Source organism: Nelumbo nucifera, chromosome 1, assembly GCF_055504915.1.
Source record: "Nelumbo nucifera cultivar China Antique chromosome 1, China Antique-T2T, whole genome shotgun sequence".
NCBI lineage: Eukaryota > Viridiplantae > Streptophyta > Magnoliopsida > Proteales > Nelumbonaceae > Nelumbo > Nelumbo nucifera.
In genome coordinates this window covers 136,126,729-136,140,360 of record NC_142649.1, presented here as the reverse complement: position 1 = coordinate 136,140,360, position 13,632 = coordinate 136,126,729, and the positions used below count along the sequence as shown (strand labels likewise).

General features: G+C 40.0%; 2 protein-coding genes across 2 annotated transcripts; one reads left to right on the top strand and one right to left on the bottom strand.

Moving 5' to 3' along the window:
* Positions 1 to 419: 419 nt before the first annotated feature.
* Positions 420 to 2,111, top strand: LOC148803866 (endonuclease 1-like). The gene is made up of 4 exons (XM_088898205.1): positions 420 to 591; positions 1,401 to 1,494; positions 1,808 to 1,884; positions 1,987 to 2,111. The coding sequence occupies exons 1-4, from the start codon at positions 420 to 422 to the stop codon at positions 2,109 to 2,111; spliced, it is 468 nt and encodes a 155-aa protein (XP_088754331.1).
* Positions 2,112 to 2,453: 342 nt separating this feature from the next.
* Positions 2,454 to 6,890, bottom strand: LOC104612587 (uncharacterized). Its single transcript, XM_010280047.3, has 3 exons — positions 5,897 to 6,890; positions 4,361 to 4,438; positions 2,454 to 3,983 (listed from the first exon to the last, which is right to left on the bottom strand). The coding sequence occupies exons 1-3, from the start codon at positions 6,152 to 6,154 to the stop codon at positions 3,510 to 3,512; spliced, it is 810 nt and encodes a 269-aa protein (XP_010278349.1). The 5' UTR covers positions 6,155 to 6,890; the 3' UTR covers positions 2,454 to 3,509.
* Positions 6,891 to 13,632: the final 6,742 nt, after the last annotated feature.

Sequence of the window (13,632 nt, the reverse complement as noted above, 5' to 3'; positions counted from 1 at the left end):
TTTTACGGCTGGGAGTTGGGTGTTACAGCCCGCTACACAGCCATGGCGTGCAGCTAATCCAGCGGGGTCTAGTCTATTACTCTATTCGGTTTCCATCTATCATCAGCAGTTCAGCACTCCGCAGCAACTCTTGATTCTTGAATATACCATTAACTAACAATAGCTGTTGGCTTGGGCGTAAAGGATCTTCTAGAGGCTGAAGCAGCACATGCCGTCGAAAATTTGCTACCTGATTATGCCAGTGGCGACTTGTCATCCCTTTGTACGTGGCCCGATCAAATCCGCCACTGGTACAGGTATCGCTGGACAAGTCCTCTTCATTTCATTGATACGCCAGACCACGCTTGTTCCTTCGATTATTCAAGTATGTGATACAACTATAATGCTCTTCTTCTTTCTGCGTGCAAATTAATGCAGTAATGACGTATTACACATGGACAGGGGATTGTCACGACCAACATGGAGTGAAGGGAAGAATGTGTGTCGCGGGTGCTGTTCAAAACTTCACCACTCAACTCCTGCATTATCGGCACGGATCCTCAGATCGTCGATGTAAGGAAGCCAGACCTCCTGGGATCTCTTCAGTCTTCTGTATTTCTGGGTAAATTTGTTTGTTTCTCTGATTTCGAGCTGGGTGTTTTCCTTTTTCTTCCCTTCTCTCTTGCAGATAATATGACTGAAGCCCTGTTGTTCTTATCACACTTCATGGGAGATATCCATCAGGTATGGTGGTCAACTGGTCATCTACAGATGTTTCTTGTTATTTTGGCTCTCTGATTTGCAACATCAATCTAACTTGTCGGTTTTCAGCCAATGCATGTAGGATTCACAAGTGCTGAAGGCGGGAATACTATACAGTTACACTGGTTTAGGCATAAATCTAATCTGCATCATGTAAGTTACCTAGAACCATGTTCCTTTATTTGCTTGGTAATTAAGGATAATGTATGACCTCTTGATTCCTCTTGTGCTTTGTAACTTCGCATTTTAAAATTTAAATATGCACACAATCGATCATGGGCAAGCGCTACAAGCAGAAATTAATTCACTTCTTAATCAATTCACAATTCAAAGTAGGTATTCCAAACCTCAAAACCATGCTCTGAAGCGAAATTCTAAAATTGGGGAATTTTAGCCATTAAAATTCTTGTAATTTCAGTATTTTCTACAAATTTTGATTGTTGTATTAGTAGTTTCAGTATTTTTATAATATTTTTAATTTTAATTTAAATAATATTTTCAAATTTTGACTAAACTAAATCCATCCAATATATTTTTTTCATATATAATGTCAATTTCCCGTATGGGAACCCAAATTTTGAGAAATTTCACTGTCGTTTAGAAGTATTATTCATTCATATGCCTCCAGATTGTAACTAATATGATCTTCCTGTGTGCAGGTCTGGAACAGGGAATAATTCTGACTGCTCTCAAGGACTTCTATGACAAGGACATGGACATCTTCTTGAAGACATACAGAAGAACTTCACTAATGTAAGAGAAACTCAAAGTCTTCCTTAAAACTTGAAATGCTTGTTTCTTCGTTTCTGCCTTTCTATTTTGTTTCAGTTATCACAAGATAAAAAGCAAGTGATGTTTATGGTGTTTCTGTTGATACTACAAAGGGAATCTGGTCAGATGATATTACGTCTTGGGAAGACTGTGATGACCTCTTCTCCTGTACAAAGAAGTGAGTGTAGTCATTCAAATAACCATTAGATCCTATGTTAAGATCTCTCTGTTCTGAAAATTAAGACACCAAGTAATTGAGGTTCTCATTATCAGTATTCTTCATATACACATGCAGATATGCTACAGAAAGCATAAACTTGGCTTGCAAATGGGGCTATGAGGAGGGCATCACGCCGGGTGAAACTCTAGCAGGTATGTCCATCATCCTAACCATAAAATCCTCTAAGATGTATGGTTTCTGGAACCTGGATTGCTTTTGGGTAAATAAAAGCGTTCCCTGTGTGTATTTTGCAGATGATTATTTTAATTCAAGGCTGCCAATTGTCACCAAAAGGATTGCACAGGGTGGAGTGAGATTAGCCATGATTCTGAACCAAGTCTTTGGTCACCATGATCACAATATCCCAGCTCCAACTTGAACAGCATTGTTGTCTGCATGTCATAAACTTACCTGGTTTTTTTTAGACTCAATGAACTCAGTAATCGCTAATTGTTTGAATCCTGTCTAAACATCTATTACTGATTGACAACCTGATCTACATCTGTACCATAGAACATATGTATTAACAAGAAATGGAATGAAGTCATTGAAGTGTGCCTAAATCGGTGTAACATGACAACATTGAAGTAATAGATTGAAGAAATTAAACTGTGTGATGGAAAGACCATTATAAGCATTGCTTCATGGCACAAACTTGGAACCAAATTAGCAATATCTAATTACAAGCAGCCAAAGTTGAAAAGAAAAGGCAATCATAAAGTTGTTGCTAAGCTCTTCTATACCATAATTTATATTCCATAAAGTGTAATTACAATGGATTCGTTGTATACAACAGCTTTCTCTTGCAATAAACGATGCACAACCTAGTCAAAGAGGCTGCACCAAGGGAGCATAAATTTTACCATGTAATATGCTCTTGGTGTCCAAGACAATTGCTGAAATGGAACAATTCCAATTATTACATATAGGTTGTGGATAAATATGAAAATCATTACAACACCATTGAAGAAAAATAGTAACTGCTATAGATAACACAGGAGAAAAGACAGATCTCTTGTTTGGGGGAAACACTAAGAGGGGGGGGGAGGTAAGTATTTTACAGTTTGAAAATGCACGGAAGCATAAAGCATAAAAATAAGTCAGTCCTCACCCAGATTGTCTCCGACCCCTCCCACCTTCAAAACAATCTCCGCCGCACGGTATGATTTTCTCCTACAATTGGAAGTTGATATGTGATTAAATTGCACTGGAGCTGTAAAGTTGCCCTGAATAACAGCAGGTCCATAACCTCGTCCAGTACATGAGTTATTGGACAAGCCTCCTTGTTCGCTCATATTTATATATGGTTGTAAATGCTGGTTCTGTAATACTATTCCAAATGGTGCCTGGCTAAATCCATTCTGGCATATGACCCCTGGCCAAGGTGCTGATGTGGGACCTGCAAAGGAATTTGAAGGACCAGAGGGCATGGATACATTAGGCAATAGCATCTGATTAAGATCAAACTGCCGCTGAACTGGTATTCCATTTGGGAAACTCGTAAGCATCTGTTGTTGATGATGGCATGGCATCCCATTAATTGGAAATCCATTAAGATGCTACTGACATGGCATCCCATTTGGCCAAAGCCCATTGGAAGGTTCCAACAACTGCTGAGGTGTACAATCTGCCTGCAACAACTGTGGCACAGGATGAACAATAACAGGCAAACTAGCATTGTCTTGTGCTGTACCAGGCAAGCAAGCACAACTATCACAACCAAATGGTGCTGCAAGAGGTGGTGTACGGAACTGATTTGGAATTTGTGATGGCTGACCTACAGATAGTGCTGGAGAAACTGGAAGCTTGTTGCTCTTCCAGGCCCTGTCCTTGTGTTGAGATTTCTTCTTATCAGCAAAATCAAAGTTTCTGCATTTCTGATCATCTGCACTCCACTTTGCCATCCTTTGCATTCTCTTGCACTCAGCCTCCTTTGATCATCAGAGAACTCGGCTTCATCAAAGACTTCATTATTCTCACCAGATGTATCATAACCTTTCTTGTACAGATTTTTTTCATTGAGAACATGGTTGGCAAACTCCTCAACAAATGATACAGGGGTGCCTTGACTAATTCCATCTGGGACCTCCTTGTCTAAATTGTATCGTACAACATAGTAAGGGTTCTTGACAGGTCCAAATATTTCATCTGCCAGTCCTAATGGCAATCGAGTTTCAGTAATCCAGAGAATGGAGCCTTCATTAAGAGGGTTGTTCTTTTCAGTTCCTTCAACGACTTTGGCACCAATAATCTGAAAAGGTGTAAAACCATCAATGAATTGGGAGAAGTGAACTGGTATGGAACAATAGAAAGATGATTTTGGTCAAACCTAAAAAATAATCATTACTTTGAACTGATTATTATAAATCCATTGTTTAGATATGAAGGACCATCAGACTGATGACTGGAAAAAAAAATCATCTGACTGATGATTTTCATTTCCCTTTCCCCCTTCAAGGGGGGCAAATATATTGTAAGTTGAATGAACTACCTGCTGGATTTCATTACCACACAGGTCAATAAGCATGAAGACTTCTTGTATGGCCCATACAACATTATAAGCGTGTGAAGCCATGACTATAACATTTTTCTCAATCAAGAAAGTGTTCCTAGGTTATATGAATTTACTGATAAAATAACTCCAACAGGCAGGATCTGATTATGTGGTTCCAAGGCAACATCCACTGGAGGAACTTCAGGGAGTTTCTGCAAAATAATTTGTTAAGAATCCCGTAAGTATTGATTGACTAGCAATATGCCAAAGAAAATAAATCAATATTAATAATTCACTTTTGTTTCCAAGGTCCTAACACATTCTTCATTTGTATATAGCTATGCATCTGAAGCATCAACTAGCATCGCAGTTACCAAATGGCTAATCTTAATACAGAAATGAAATATGCTATATATTTTTATATTGATCAGCAACACAGAAAAAATTTGTGTTCTTTGTACCCCTTGCTTGGCTAAGCTATCTGCCAAGCTATTAGCAGTCCTCACCCATTTTACTTGGATTAACATGTCCTATGACAGCCATTTGAACTTTCTGAATTCATTCAGCCTACTAATACCCAGTTATTTTGCCTTCTCAACCCCAAAAACTGCAGCCAAAAACTCTAATCTTGCCACATCACCTGGCTCCACAGGGCCAGAGTATAAAGCAATTATGTTCCCCTCTTCATCCCTAATGACTCCCACAATACCTGAGGGGCCTGGGTTACCCAAACAGCTCCCATCAAAATTCAGTTTCTCCCAACCATTTATTGGAGGACCCTAAACCTCAACAGATCTTTGTTTTGTAGTTGAGGATGCAGCGATGGTACCCCAAGCTCTGAAGAAATCTTCAATCTTGAATTCCAAAAACAGCCTATATAAAGACACGAAATTAAGGAAATGCATGTTGAAAATGATCAGAAAGAGACATGCATCATCCATAAAGGTTTAAGTAATAGAAATTGTGCTGTTTCTTCTCTATTTTTGGTACATATAGATCATTCTTTATGATGTAATTGTATTATATATATACAGCTCTTTGGTTTTTAAGTGTTAAGCTGTTACCTCCATAACCATAATCTAAGAGTCATCCAGTAAGAAAATTCAAGATATACATTCTTTTTTGATCAATGATGTATATCATGATCTCTAAAGAATTATTTTCTTTTTCATCTTAAGAATAACTTCTCTCTCAAAATTATCATACTTTGAGCTTTCAGGTTCCAAAGATTTTTAGTATCCAAGTCAAGCAAGATATTAATAGCACCAGTCTATATGAGCAACTCAGAAAAGCCATTATACCTTGGTACATATTGAGTACACCAAGACTCTGAAGAGTCGAACAGTCCAATCCAATAGGAGAGCAACATGTTACAGTCCTCATAAGAATGATGTATAAAATATTCTTCTTATGCTTAACACACAATAGAGAATAGACGTCATATTCTCAGTTAATTAATTATTCAATTGGAATAACGAGAATCAATAATCCAGTTCCCCAACTACGACTCAGTGGAATTTGGTAACTGCCAGCTCCAATTCAAAAACTCCAGAAGTGGACTTGAATTCAGTAGCACTAAAGAATATAAATCGAAACAAAATATAAAACACATACATGACTATTTTCTGTTTGATATAAAAATAAAGACCATAAAAGCCGCCATGTCTTACCTCAACCTCGTTCTTAGACTTTATAGGTGGAGTTATAACACCCTCACCATCATCATCGCTCCAACCAACCATCTCTTCTCCATCTGCATCCTTTATCTCAACTTCTTCATCGTCAACAGTTTGTCTCTTCCTCCTCACTTCTCGAAGAACTAGAGGAAAGTGATGATGAAGAAGTGTCGCCAACAGACTCGGAACAATCATCGTCTTCCTCATCACTGATTTTCTCAGAACACTCCTTGTCGCTCTTACTAGTAACATGTTCTGTATTTGCCAAATCAGCCATCAAAGTACCTACGCAGGCCTCGACTCCTTTGAGATTTGACATCTCCTCCTCTTTAACACTCTTCAGAACTTTCGCTGGGTCACTTAATTTCTTCTCATTCAAAGCATCCAACGCTTCCGATGCCTCACGTATTTACTGAAATTTGATCAAGATCACCAAGAACGGCACCGTCCAGAGCTCCAACCAAACTAACCATCTCCATTCCCTCCTCAATTAAACAACCCAAATTTCCTACCTCCTCGGAAAGAACTCTTTCAGGCATTCCCGTCCCATCTCTGTCCACCACTTGATTCCCTAGGCCAGTTTCTTCGTGGCTTTCTTCGATTTTCACTTTAATATGCACCGCAGAAAGCCCAATATCAAACAGCAAAAAATCAACCCTAAAGTGGATTAAAGGGTCGAGATATTCCACTGGTTGTGCGAGCTTGGGTGCTTCACTGTGTCTTTGATGGCGGGATTAAACCGAACGATCGTGGAACAAAGAAAGGCTGGTTTGGAAAACAAGAATTGGATTTTGGGTGCGCGAAACTGGAAAGTGAGAAGTGCAAAATCATAGTTGAAATTTGAAAACACCATATACATAGGCAAAATGAGGAGGGAGTTCCTGGCTGCTGCTTAAACCCCAGGCTAGGGTTTCTCTACTTTTGCTGTTGGGAAATGGTAAAATACATGTAGCAATGCTTTATTTGTCCAGAGTGAATTGATTAGGCTTAGTTTGGAAAGAGTACAAATGCATATATATGTAAATTGCAAAACCTTATATTTTATATTATTTTTTACATATTTGCAACATATATATTTATATTTGTATTCTTTACAAACTAAGCGTTTAGTGTGACTCTCTTTGACTTGTGAATTGTATTACACCCTATTTTGATTTATTTGTTTTGAGGAAAATAGGGGGATGGGATAGAGAAAATGTGGGATGTGGGATTCCAAAATCAAGTAGGTGGAGTCACACTAAAACATTGTGACTTTAGTGAGAACTCTGCTAAGAAAATATTTCAGGTCTTGTCAGAGTAGAGAGCCTTGAGAGACTCTTCTTCTCCAACCTCTACCCATCCCAATGGTAGGATCTCCGGCGATTTCTCTGGCCATTTCATTTAAAGGTAAGAGTAGATTAGATCCATCCCCTACTTCATTTTGTTTTTTGGTTCGTTCTTCTTTCTTTCTCATCCCTTTAATGTCTTTGGTGAAGGTTTGGTCGAAGTGAAACTCCATTCTAGCAACCTCCATTTCTTTCATTTTCATTTTTTCCCATGTCTACCAACCGGCGAAACTAATAGAGTAACAGCTTCCATGGATCCATAAATGTCATTGATGTGATGGGACCTCTATCTATAAACTAAGAATGACATGATTATTAATTAAGTTTCTAGATCTAACATTTTCATCAATAAAACTAACATTTTTACAAATATGCAAAACTAATAGCTAACATTTTTACAACTATAAGACTAACATTTAGTCAAAGCATTCTTTGTCGTTAAACTAAATTGTAAAACTAAGTGGGATTTCCATATGTAAAACTAACATTTTTGTCAATCGGATCTAACATTTAGTCATTGGGTTCCTAGATCTAACCTTTTTATCCAATTTTTGCAGATTGAAACCATTGACTTTGGGGATGATACGAAGATTTGGGAGAGGGGTTCAAATCTATCTTCCTCAATCATACTTGTTTTTTTCCTCCTATCTATCTTCCTCGATGAGATTTGTTTTTTCCCACAAAACAAACATGGAAAGAGGAATTTTCCCATTATTTTCTTTTGTACAACCAAACAATGTAAAGTGAAAAATTCAAACTTTTTCATCCTATCCCACCCAAATCTTCCCACAAACCAAACAGAACATACAAGGCTAAAATCCCTATGAGCAAGATAACGAGTAACAGAATTCAAGTTCCTTTTTTAACCAAAAAAAGAAAGGGGAAATTTCTTAAACTACTAAGTTTAAAGAAATGTACTAACTATATCCCTAATGTTTGCAAAATCCCTTAAAATATTCCGAAGTTTTCTAACAATTGACATCACCATTAAAATTTCACAAAAACAACAAAATGTTGAATTTATCCTCTATTCTTTAAATTTTCAAAATAAAACCCAACATATCAAAAGTTTCAATAATGTCTCTACTTGTACATTGAGTGTCTCTGATAACCGATATCTAACATGCTCCCACCATCACCATTCACCACCACTCGATTTCTATGCTGGTTCTTGTAGAGATAGTTGTCAGTGTATGGTCCCACTTTATTTTTTGTGTTCATATCTTTATGTTATTTCATGTTATTTTAATGGTAGTTATGGTAGTTAGGCCAAATTTATATGTTTTTGTTTCTTACGTAGGTAGCAGAGATATTAGTGGAATTCCACTAATGTTTTAAAATACAAATATATAAATAGATTGGTGGGGTGGCCAGACATAACAAAAAGTTTTTAGTTTCCTTTAATCAAATTGGTATCTAAGCCAACCTACGGAAAATTTGGGTTCTCATGTGAGCTTGATCTAGTAGGCTGCATAAGAACTTCCTAGGACTGGAAGTTCTGCATCATCGCCTGATTCTTGGAGGTTGTTGGAGTCTTTAGTTGCTACCAAAGGGATTGCAAGACCTTTAGAGATTGCCCGATCACTAGGAAGGATTATATAAAACAGGTAAGTTCAAGATTAGGGTTTAAACTAAAGATTCAAGGTGGCGATTAGTTTTCTTCTGAGATAGCTTCCTTTTTTACTGAGACCAACTTGATTAGAAGCAGTTTAAATCATTCTGGAAGCAGCAATTGACAGATTTGTCTTCCCTATTATTTTCTCTAGGGTTTTTTCAAACCCTACGATCAGTTTTCAGCTCCCAAGCTTGTTATTCTGATTGTGAATAATTTTTGGGTGGTGTCTTTGATTGTGGATGATTTTTGGAAGATTATTGTTGATTGTGAATGATTTATGGATGACTGTTATTGATTATGAATGATTTCTAGGTGATTAATTTCAATTGATTAGGGTTTTTTGTATAAAAAGAAGGCAATTCTAGGTTTCCTTCTTGAAGTTTTGACTTGTTAGTATTTTATATAAAATGGAGAAGGTTGGAAATGAGTTAAAGACTCAAGGGAAAAGTTTTATGGGGGTTGGAAACACGACTGAAAGCTCTTTTTCAGATTATTACTGTTAGGTTTGATGGAACCAATTACTTGGAATGGGCCCAATTAGTTATGATGGCCATTGGAGGTAGAGGTAAATTAGGCTATGTGTCTGGGGATACAAAGAGGCTAGCCAAGTAAGAGACATCACATGCTAAATGGGTTCAAGAAAACTATTTGTTGGTGACTTGGCTGTGCAGTTCTATGCAGTCTCACATTAGTCAAAACTACTTATAGGTAAAAATAGTTAAGGAGATTTGAAACAATATGAAAGAGACATACTCTCAACCCCTAATGTTGCTAAAGCTTATGAGCTGAAGTGTGAAGTAAATAATCTCAAGTAAGGGAAGAAGCCAATCTCATTTTACTTTGCTACTTTAAAATCTCTGTGCCATGAAATTAACCATTTTGAAACAATTGAGTAGGAAAGTTAGAAAAATGCAACAACATATAGCAAGTTCATTGAAACAAATAGAGTGTTTGAGTTCCTAGCCAATCCGAATTCAAATTTTAACATTGTAAGACAACAACTAATTACCAGGGTGAGTGTGGCATTGTCTCAAGCCTATTCATTAATGCACAATGAAGAGAGTAGGAGAAAAGTTATGTTACAGTTTCAACTTATGGAGTCAACCTTAGCATTAACAAAACCAAAAATTGGGGGAGACAAGAAAGGGAAATGAAAGAAGATGAAAGGGATATATTTTGTGATCATTGTAAGAAGCTAAAATATATTAGGGACACTTGTTGGAAGTTGTACCCTCATTATATTCTAGTAAGTCTCAAAAATAAGAAGGGAAATGCCAATGTGGATTTTACTATTGATAGTGCATCATCTTCTAGCACAAGGAGCACATCCCTAGATGCCTTAACTGTTGTCTGAGCTTCCTTGACACAATTGGAGAGTGAAGTTGGTACTTTTGGATCCCCATCTCAGCCACCAGCTATTGCATTTGTTACTCCCACTTCAGCCTTTGCTCACTCAGGTACAAGAGTTACAATATATCATGCATCAGCCCCAGGTAACACTAGACCTTTTTGATTAATAGATTCAAGTACATCTAATCATATGACTAGTTTGTCAACCTTATTTACCAAAAATGTCTATCTTATGGTAGAGAGAAAGTATCTATTATTTATGGCTCTCTTGTTCCTATTTCTGGCAAGGGAGACATTAGATCGTCTTATGTCATCTCCCTATCCTCAGTTCTACATGTTCCTAAACTTAGTGCTAACCTGCTTTTAGTTAGTAGTATTAATAAGAATCATAATTGTTCAGTGACCTTTTTCCCTAATTGTTGTGTTTTTCAAGATCTTGAGACAAGAAAAGTGATTGAGATTGGCCATGAGACGAATAGAGTCTATCTGCTTAAACATCCACAAGGGGAAGGACAATGAAGTTGGGAGGTTATTTGTTTCTTAGTCCGTAAGTCAAATTATACTTTGGCATAATCAATTAGGTCATTTATCTTTTGGGTCTTTGAAGAGTCAACTTCCTAATTCTTTTTTTTAAATTAGACCAAGTGTCTAGTTTGAGGTGTGAGAGCTATGAACTTGCAAAGCATTGTAGATCAATTTATTCTTTGAGCAATAAAAAAAGCAATGTTCCTTTCAAAATTGTGCATGCAGATGTTCGGAAACCATATCATATTGCTGCTAAGGGAGGTACAGATACTTCTTGTTGTTTGTTGATGAACTCGTTTCTCATGGGTTTACCTTATGCACTCTCAAGATGAGGTCCCTACTCTGAGTTAGGCTTTCCATCATATGGTACCGACCCAATTTGGAATTAGGATCAAAATTCTCATATACGATAATGCCAAGGAGTATTTTTCAAAACCCATGGCCTCATTTTTCCTTAATCATGCTGTTATCCATTAGAGTATTTATCCTCGTACACCCTAGAAAAATGGGGTTATTGAAAGAAAGAACAGATATATCTTTGAGGTAGCCAGAAGCATCATGTTAAAGTCTAATTTCCCCATACGTTTTTGGGAGGATGCTATCCGCACAATTGTATACCTTATTAACTGAATCCCTTCATGGGTTTTAGACATAAAAACACCATTTAACCTCTTGTATCCAAACAATGACTATTCATTATTCCCCTTAAAACCTTTGGGTGTACTTGCTTTGTTCAAATCCTTAAAACTCAACGCTCCAAATTTGATCGCAAAGCTTCCAAATGTATCTTCCTTGGGTATGCACAAAATCAAAAGGGGTATTGTTGTTATGAGCCTGTTTCTGGAAAACGATTTATGTTTATAGATATTACATTCTTTGAGGATGTGCCCTACTATCATAGGGTTTCTTCTCATGGGGAGAATAATGAGGTAGGTATTTCATGAGGGTAGATTTTGCCCTCCAGTGAAATTGTGACACGTGGCACCTCGTGACAACTAGGCAAACACCCAGGCAACAACTTACCAAGTTGGTATCCCACCCGGGCACCAGTCTGGCCGGCCTGGCGTGACCTGCACGCGGGCTACGGGCGGCCTGCGCGCGACCTGGCCAACCTGGATCGGCTTGGCACATGATCTGAGCTGGCCAACCTAGCCGCCCATAAGACGCCCACCGATGAACCATAGCGGCGTACCCCGCGAGCTCGGTAGCTCACCAAGGAGCTCGCCAAGGAGCTCGATAGCTCACCAAAGAGCTCACCAAGGAGCCAGGTAGCTCAGCAGAGCTCGCCACAAGCAGCTCGGCGTAGCTCCCCCAGTCGCCCCTTGTAGGGTAGCTCAGTACAGGAGTAGTTTGGCGTATCGCAGGAAGATCTCCTACCTGACAACTCGGCCTGGACACCGACCCGCCGACTGACACAGGCATCGACCTGACAATCTGGCCCAGACACCGACCCGCCCACTGACGCAGGCGCTGCCCTGACAACCTGGCCGAAGCGCCGACCTGGCCGCCTGACACAAGCACCAGCCTGACGACCTCAAGGAGTTCACCACCGTACCCTGGTTCGGACGGGATGTGACGAGTCTTACCGTTTGGAGGCTTTTCACCCACCTAACCCGCAAGGACTCCGGTATATAAAGACCTCACCCCCCAAAGGGGGGGAGGAGGGGAAAAGGGATGGTAACCCCTGCCCTCTAGCTCTCTCATTTCTCTCCAAGCTCTCTGTAATCAGAATGCTAACTTAGGCATCGGAGAGTCCTCGCCGGGAAAATACCCCCGGGTCCTCTGATTCAGTTCTCGCAGGTCCCTCAGCTCCCGCCGCCTACAAAGGAGAGGAAATCACCTCATGCAGAGGGTAATCGGGTTGCGCTGAACCAGGGAGCTCCACCATCCCCTGAGTTGCAGGCCGCCTAAGAGCAGGTCAAATGATGAGTCCACCAGGGAGCTCGCAACCAGGCAGTTCACCACCAAGCAGTTCGCCACCAGGCAGTTCGCCACCAGGCAGCTCGCCACCAGGCAGTTCGCCACCAGGGAGCTCGCCACCTGGGAGTTCACCACCAGGTAGTTCGCCACCAGGCAGTTCGCCACCAGGGAGTTCGCCACCAGGCAGTTCGACACCAGGCAGTTCACCACCAGGCAGCTCGCCACCAGGCAGTTCGCCACCAGGCAGTTCGTCACCAAGTAGCTCTCCACTAGGGAACTCGCCACCGGGCAGTTCGCCACCAAGCAGTTCGTCACCAAGTAGCTCTCCACCAGGGAGCTCGCCACCAGGTAGTTCTCCCCCAGGGAGTTCGCCACCAAGTAGCTCATCACCAAGGCACGTCACCACCGTGTCAAATAACGAGGTACTTAGCCAAAAAAAAGTATACATCACAAAAAATGGTACGTGACCAGAAACGGTTACATCAATTGGCGCCGTCTGTGGGAACACGCTACAAAAAGCTAAGTTCTCATCCTACAAAAGCTAAGTTCTCATCTTACCAAAGCTAAGTCCTCACTTTTTAGAAATTGAAGCTATCGCTTTATAGTTTACATTTTTTATGAACTCAAAGACTATGCAGGGAGCTAACAGACTAAGTAGCTCTACCAACCTTACTTTCAATTCAGATAATGCCTCATCAGTCCTCTCCGCAAGGTCCCCCCTACAAAGATGAGCTCTTCGTGGCTTCCGCGGGAGTTGACGGCCAACAGACTACATAGGCACCCTTACTGGTCGAGCCTTCCAAGGCTCCCGTGTGAGCTGGCGACCTAAAGTTAGTAGTGCTGCCCCCGAAGGTCGAGCTCCTAGTAGCTTCTTGTAGGAGTGGATGACCAACATTACGAAGCTGATGCAACACAATTATAGCTCGACACCTCACAGGCAAAGCCTACGGGCCACATTATTGCTTAAGACCCGGTCGCCTCTCCGGCACGGGCAA

Excerpts from the sequence above, each read along its gene's own strand:
- LOC148803866 (XM_088898205.1), top strand. The coding sequence starts at position 420 with ATGACGTATTACACATGGACAGGGGATTGTCACGACCAACATGGAGTG. Across the intron at positions 1,495-1,807 it reads TACAGAAGAACTTCACTAAT|ATATGCTACAGAAAGCATAA; the intron begins GTAAGAGAAACT and ends ATACACATGCAG. Across the intron at positions 1,885-1,986 it reads GCCGGGTGAAACTCTAGCAG|ATGATTATTTTAATTCAAGG; the intron begins GTATGTCCATCA and ends TGTATTTTGCAG.
- LOC104612587 (XM_010280047.3), bottom strand. The coding sequence starts at position 6,154 with ATGTTACTAGTAAGAGCGACAAGGAGTGTTCTGAGAAAATCAGTGATG. Across the intron at positions 4,439-5,896 it reads AGTCTAAGAACGAGGTTGAG|AAACTCCCTGAAGTTCCTCC; the intron begins GTAAGACATGGC and ends ATTATTTTGCAG. Across the intron at positions 3,984-4,360 it reads CTGTTGGAGTTATTTTATCA|ATTATTGGTGCCAAAGTCGT; the intron begins GTAAATTCATAT and ends ACACCTTTTCAG.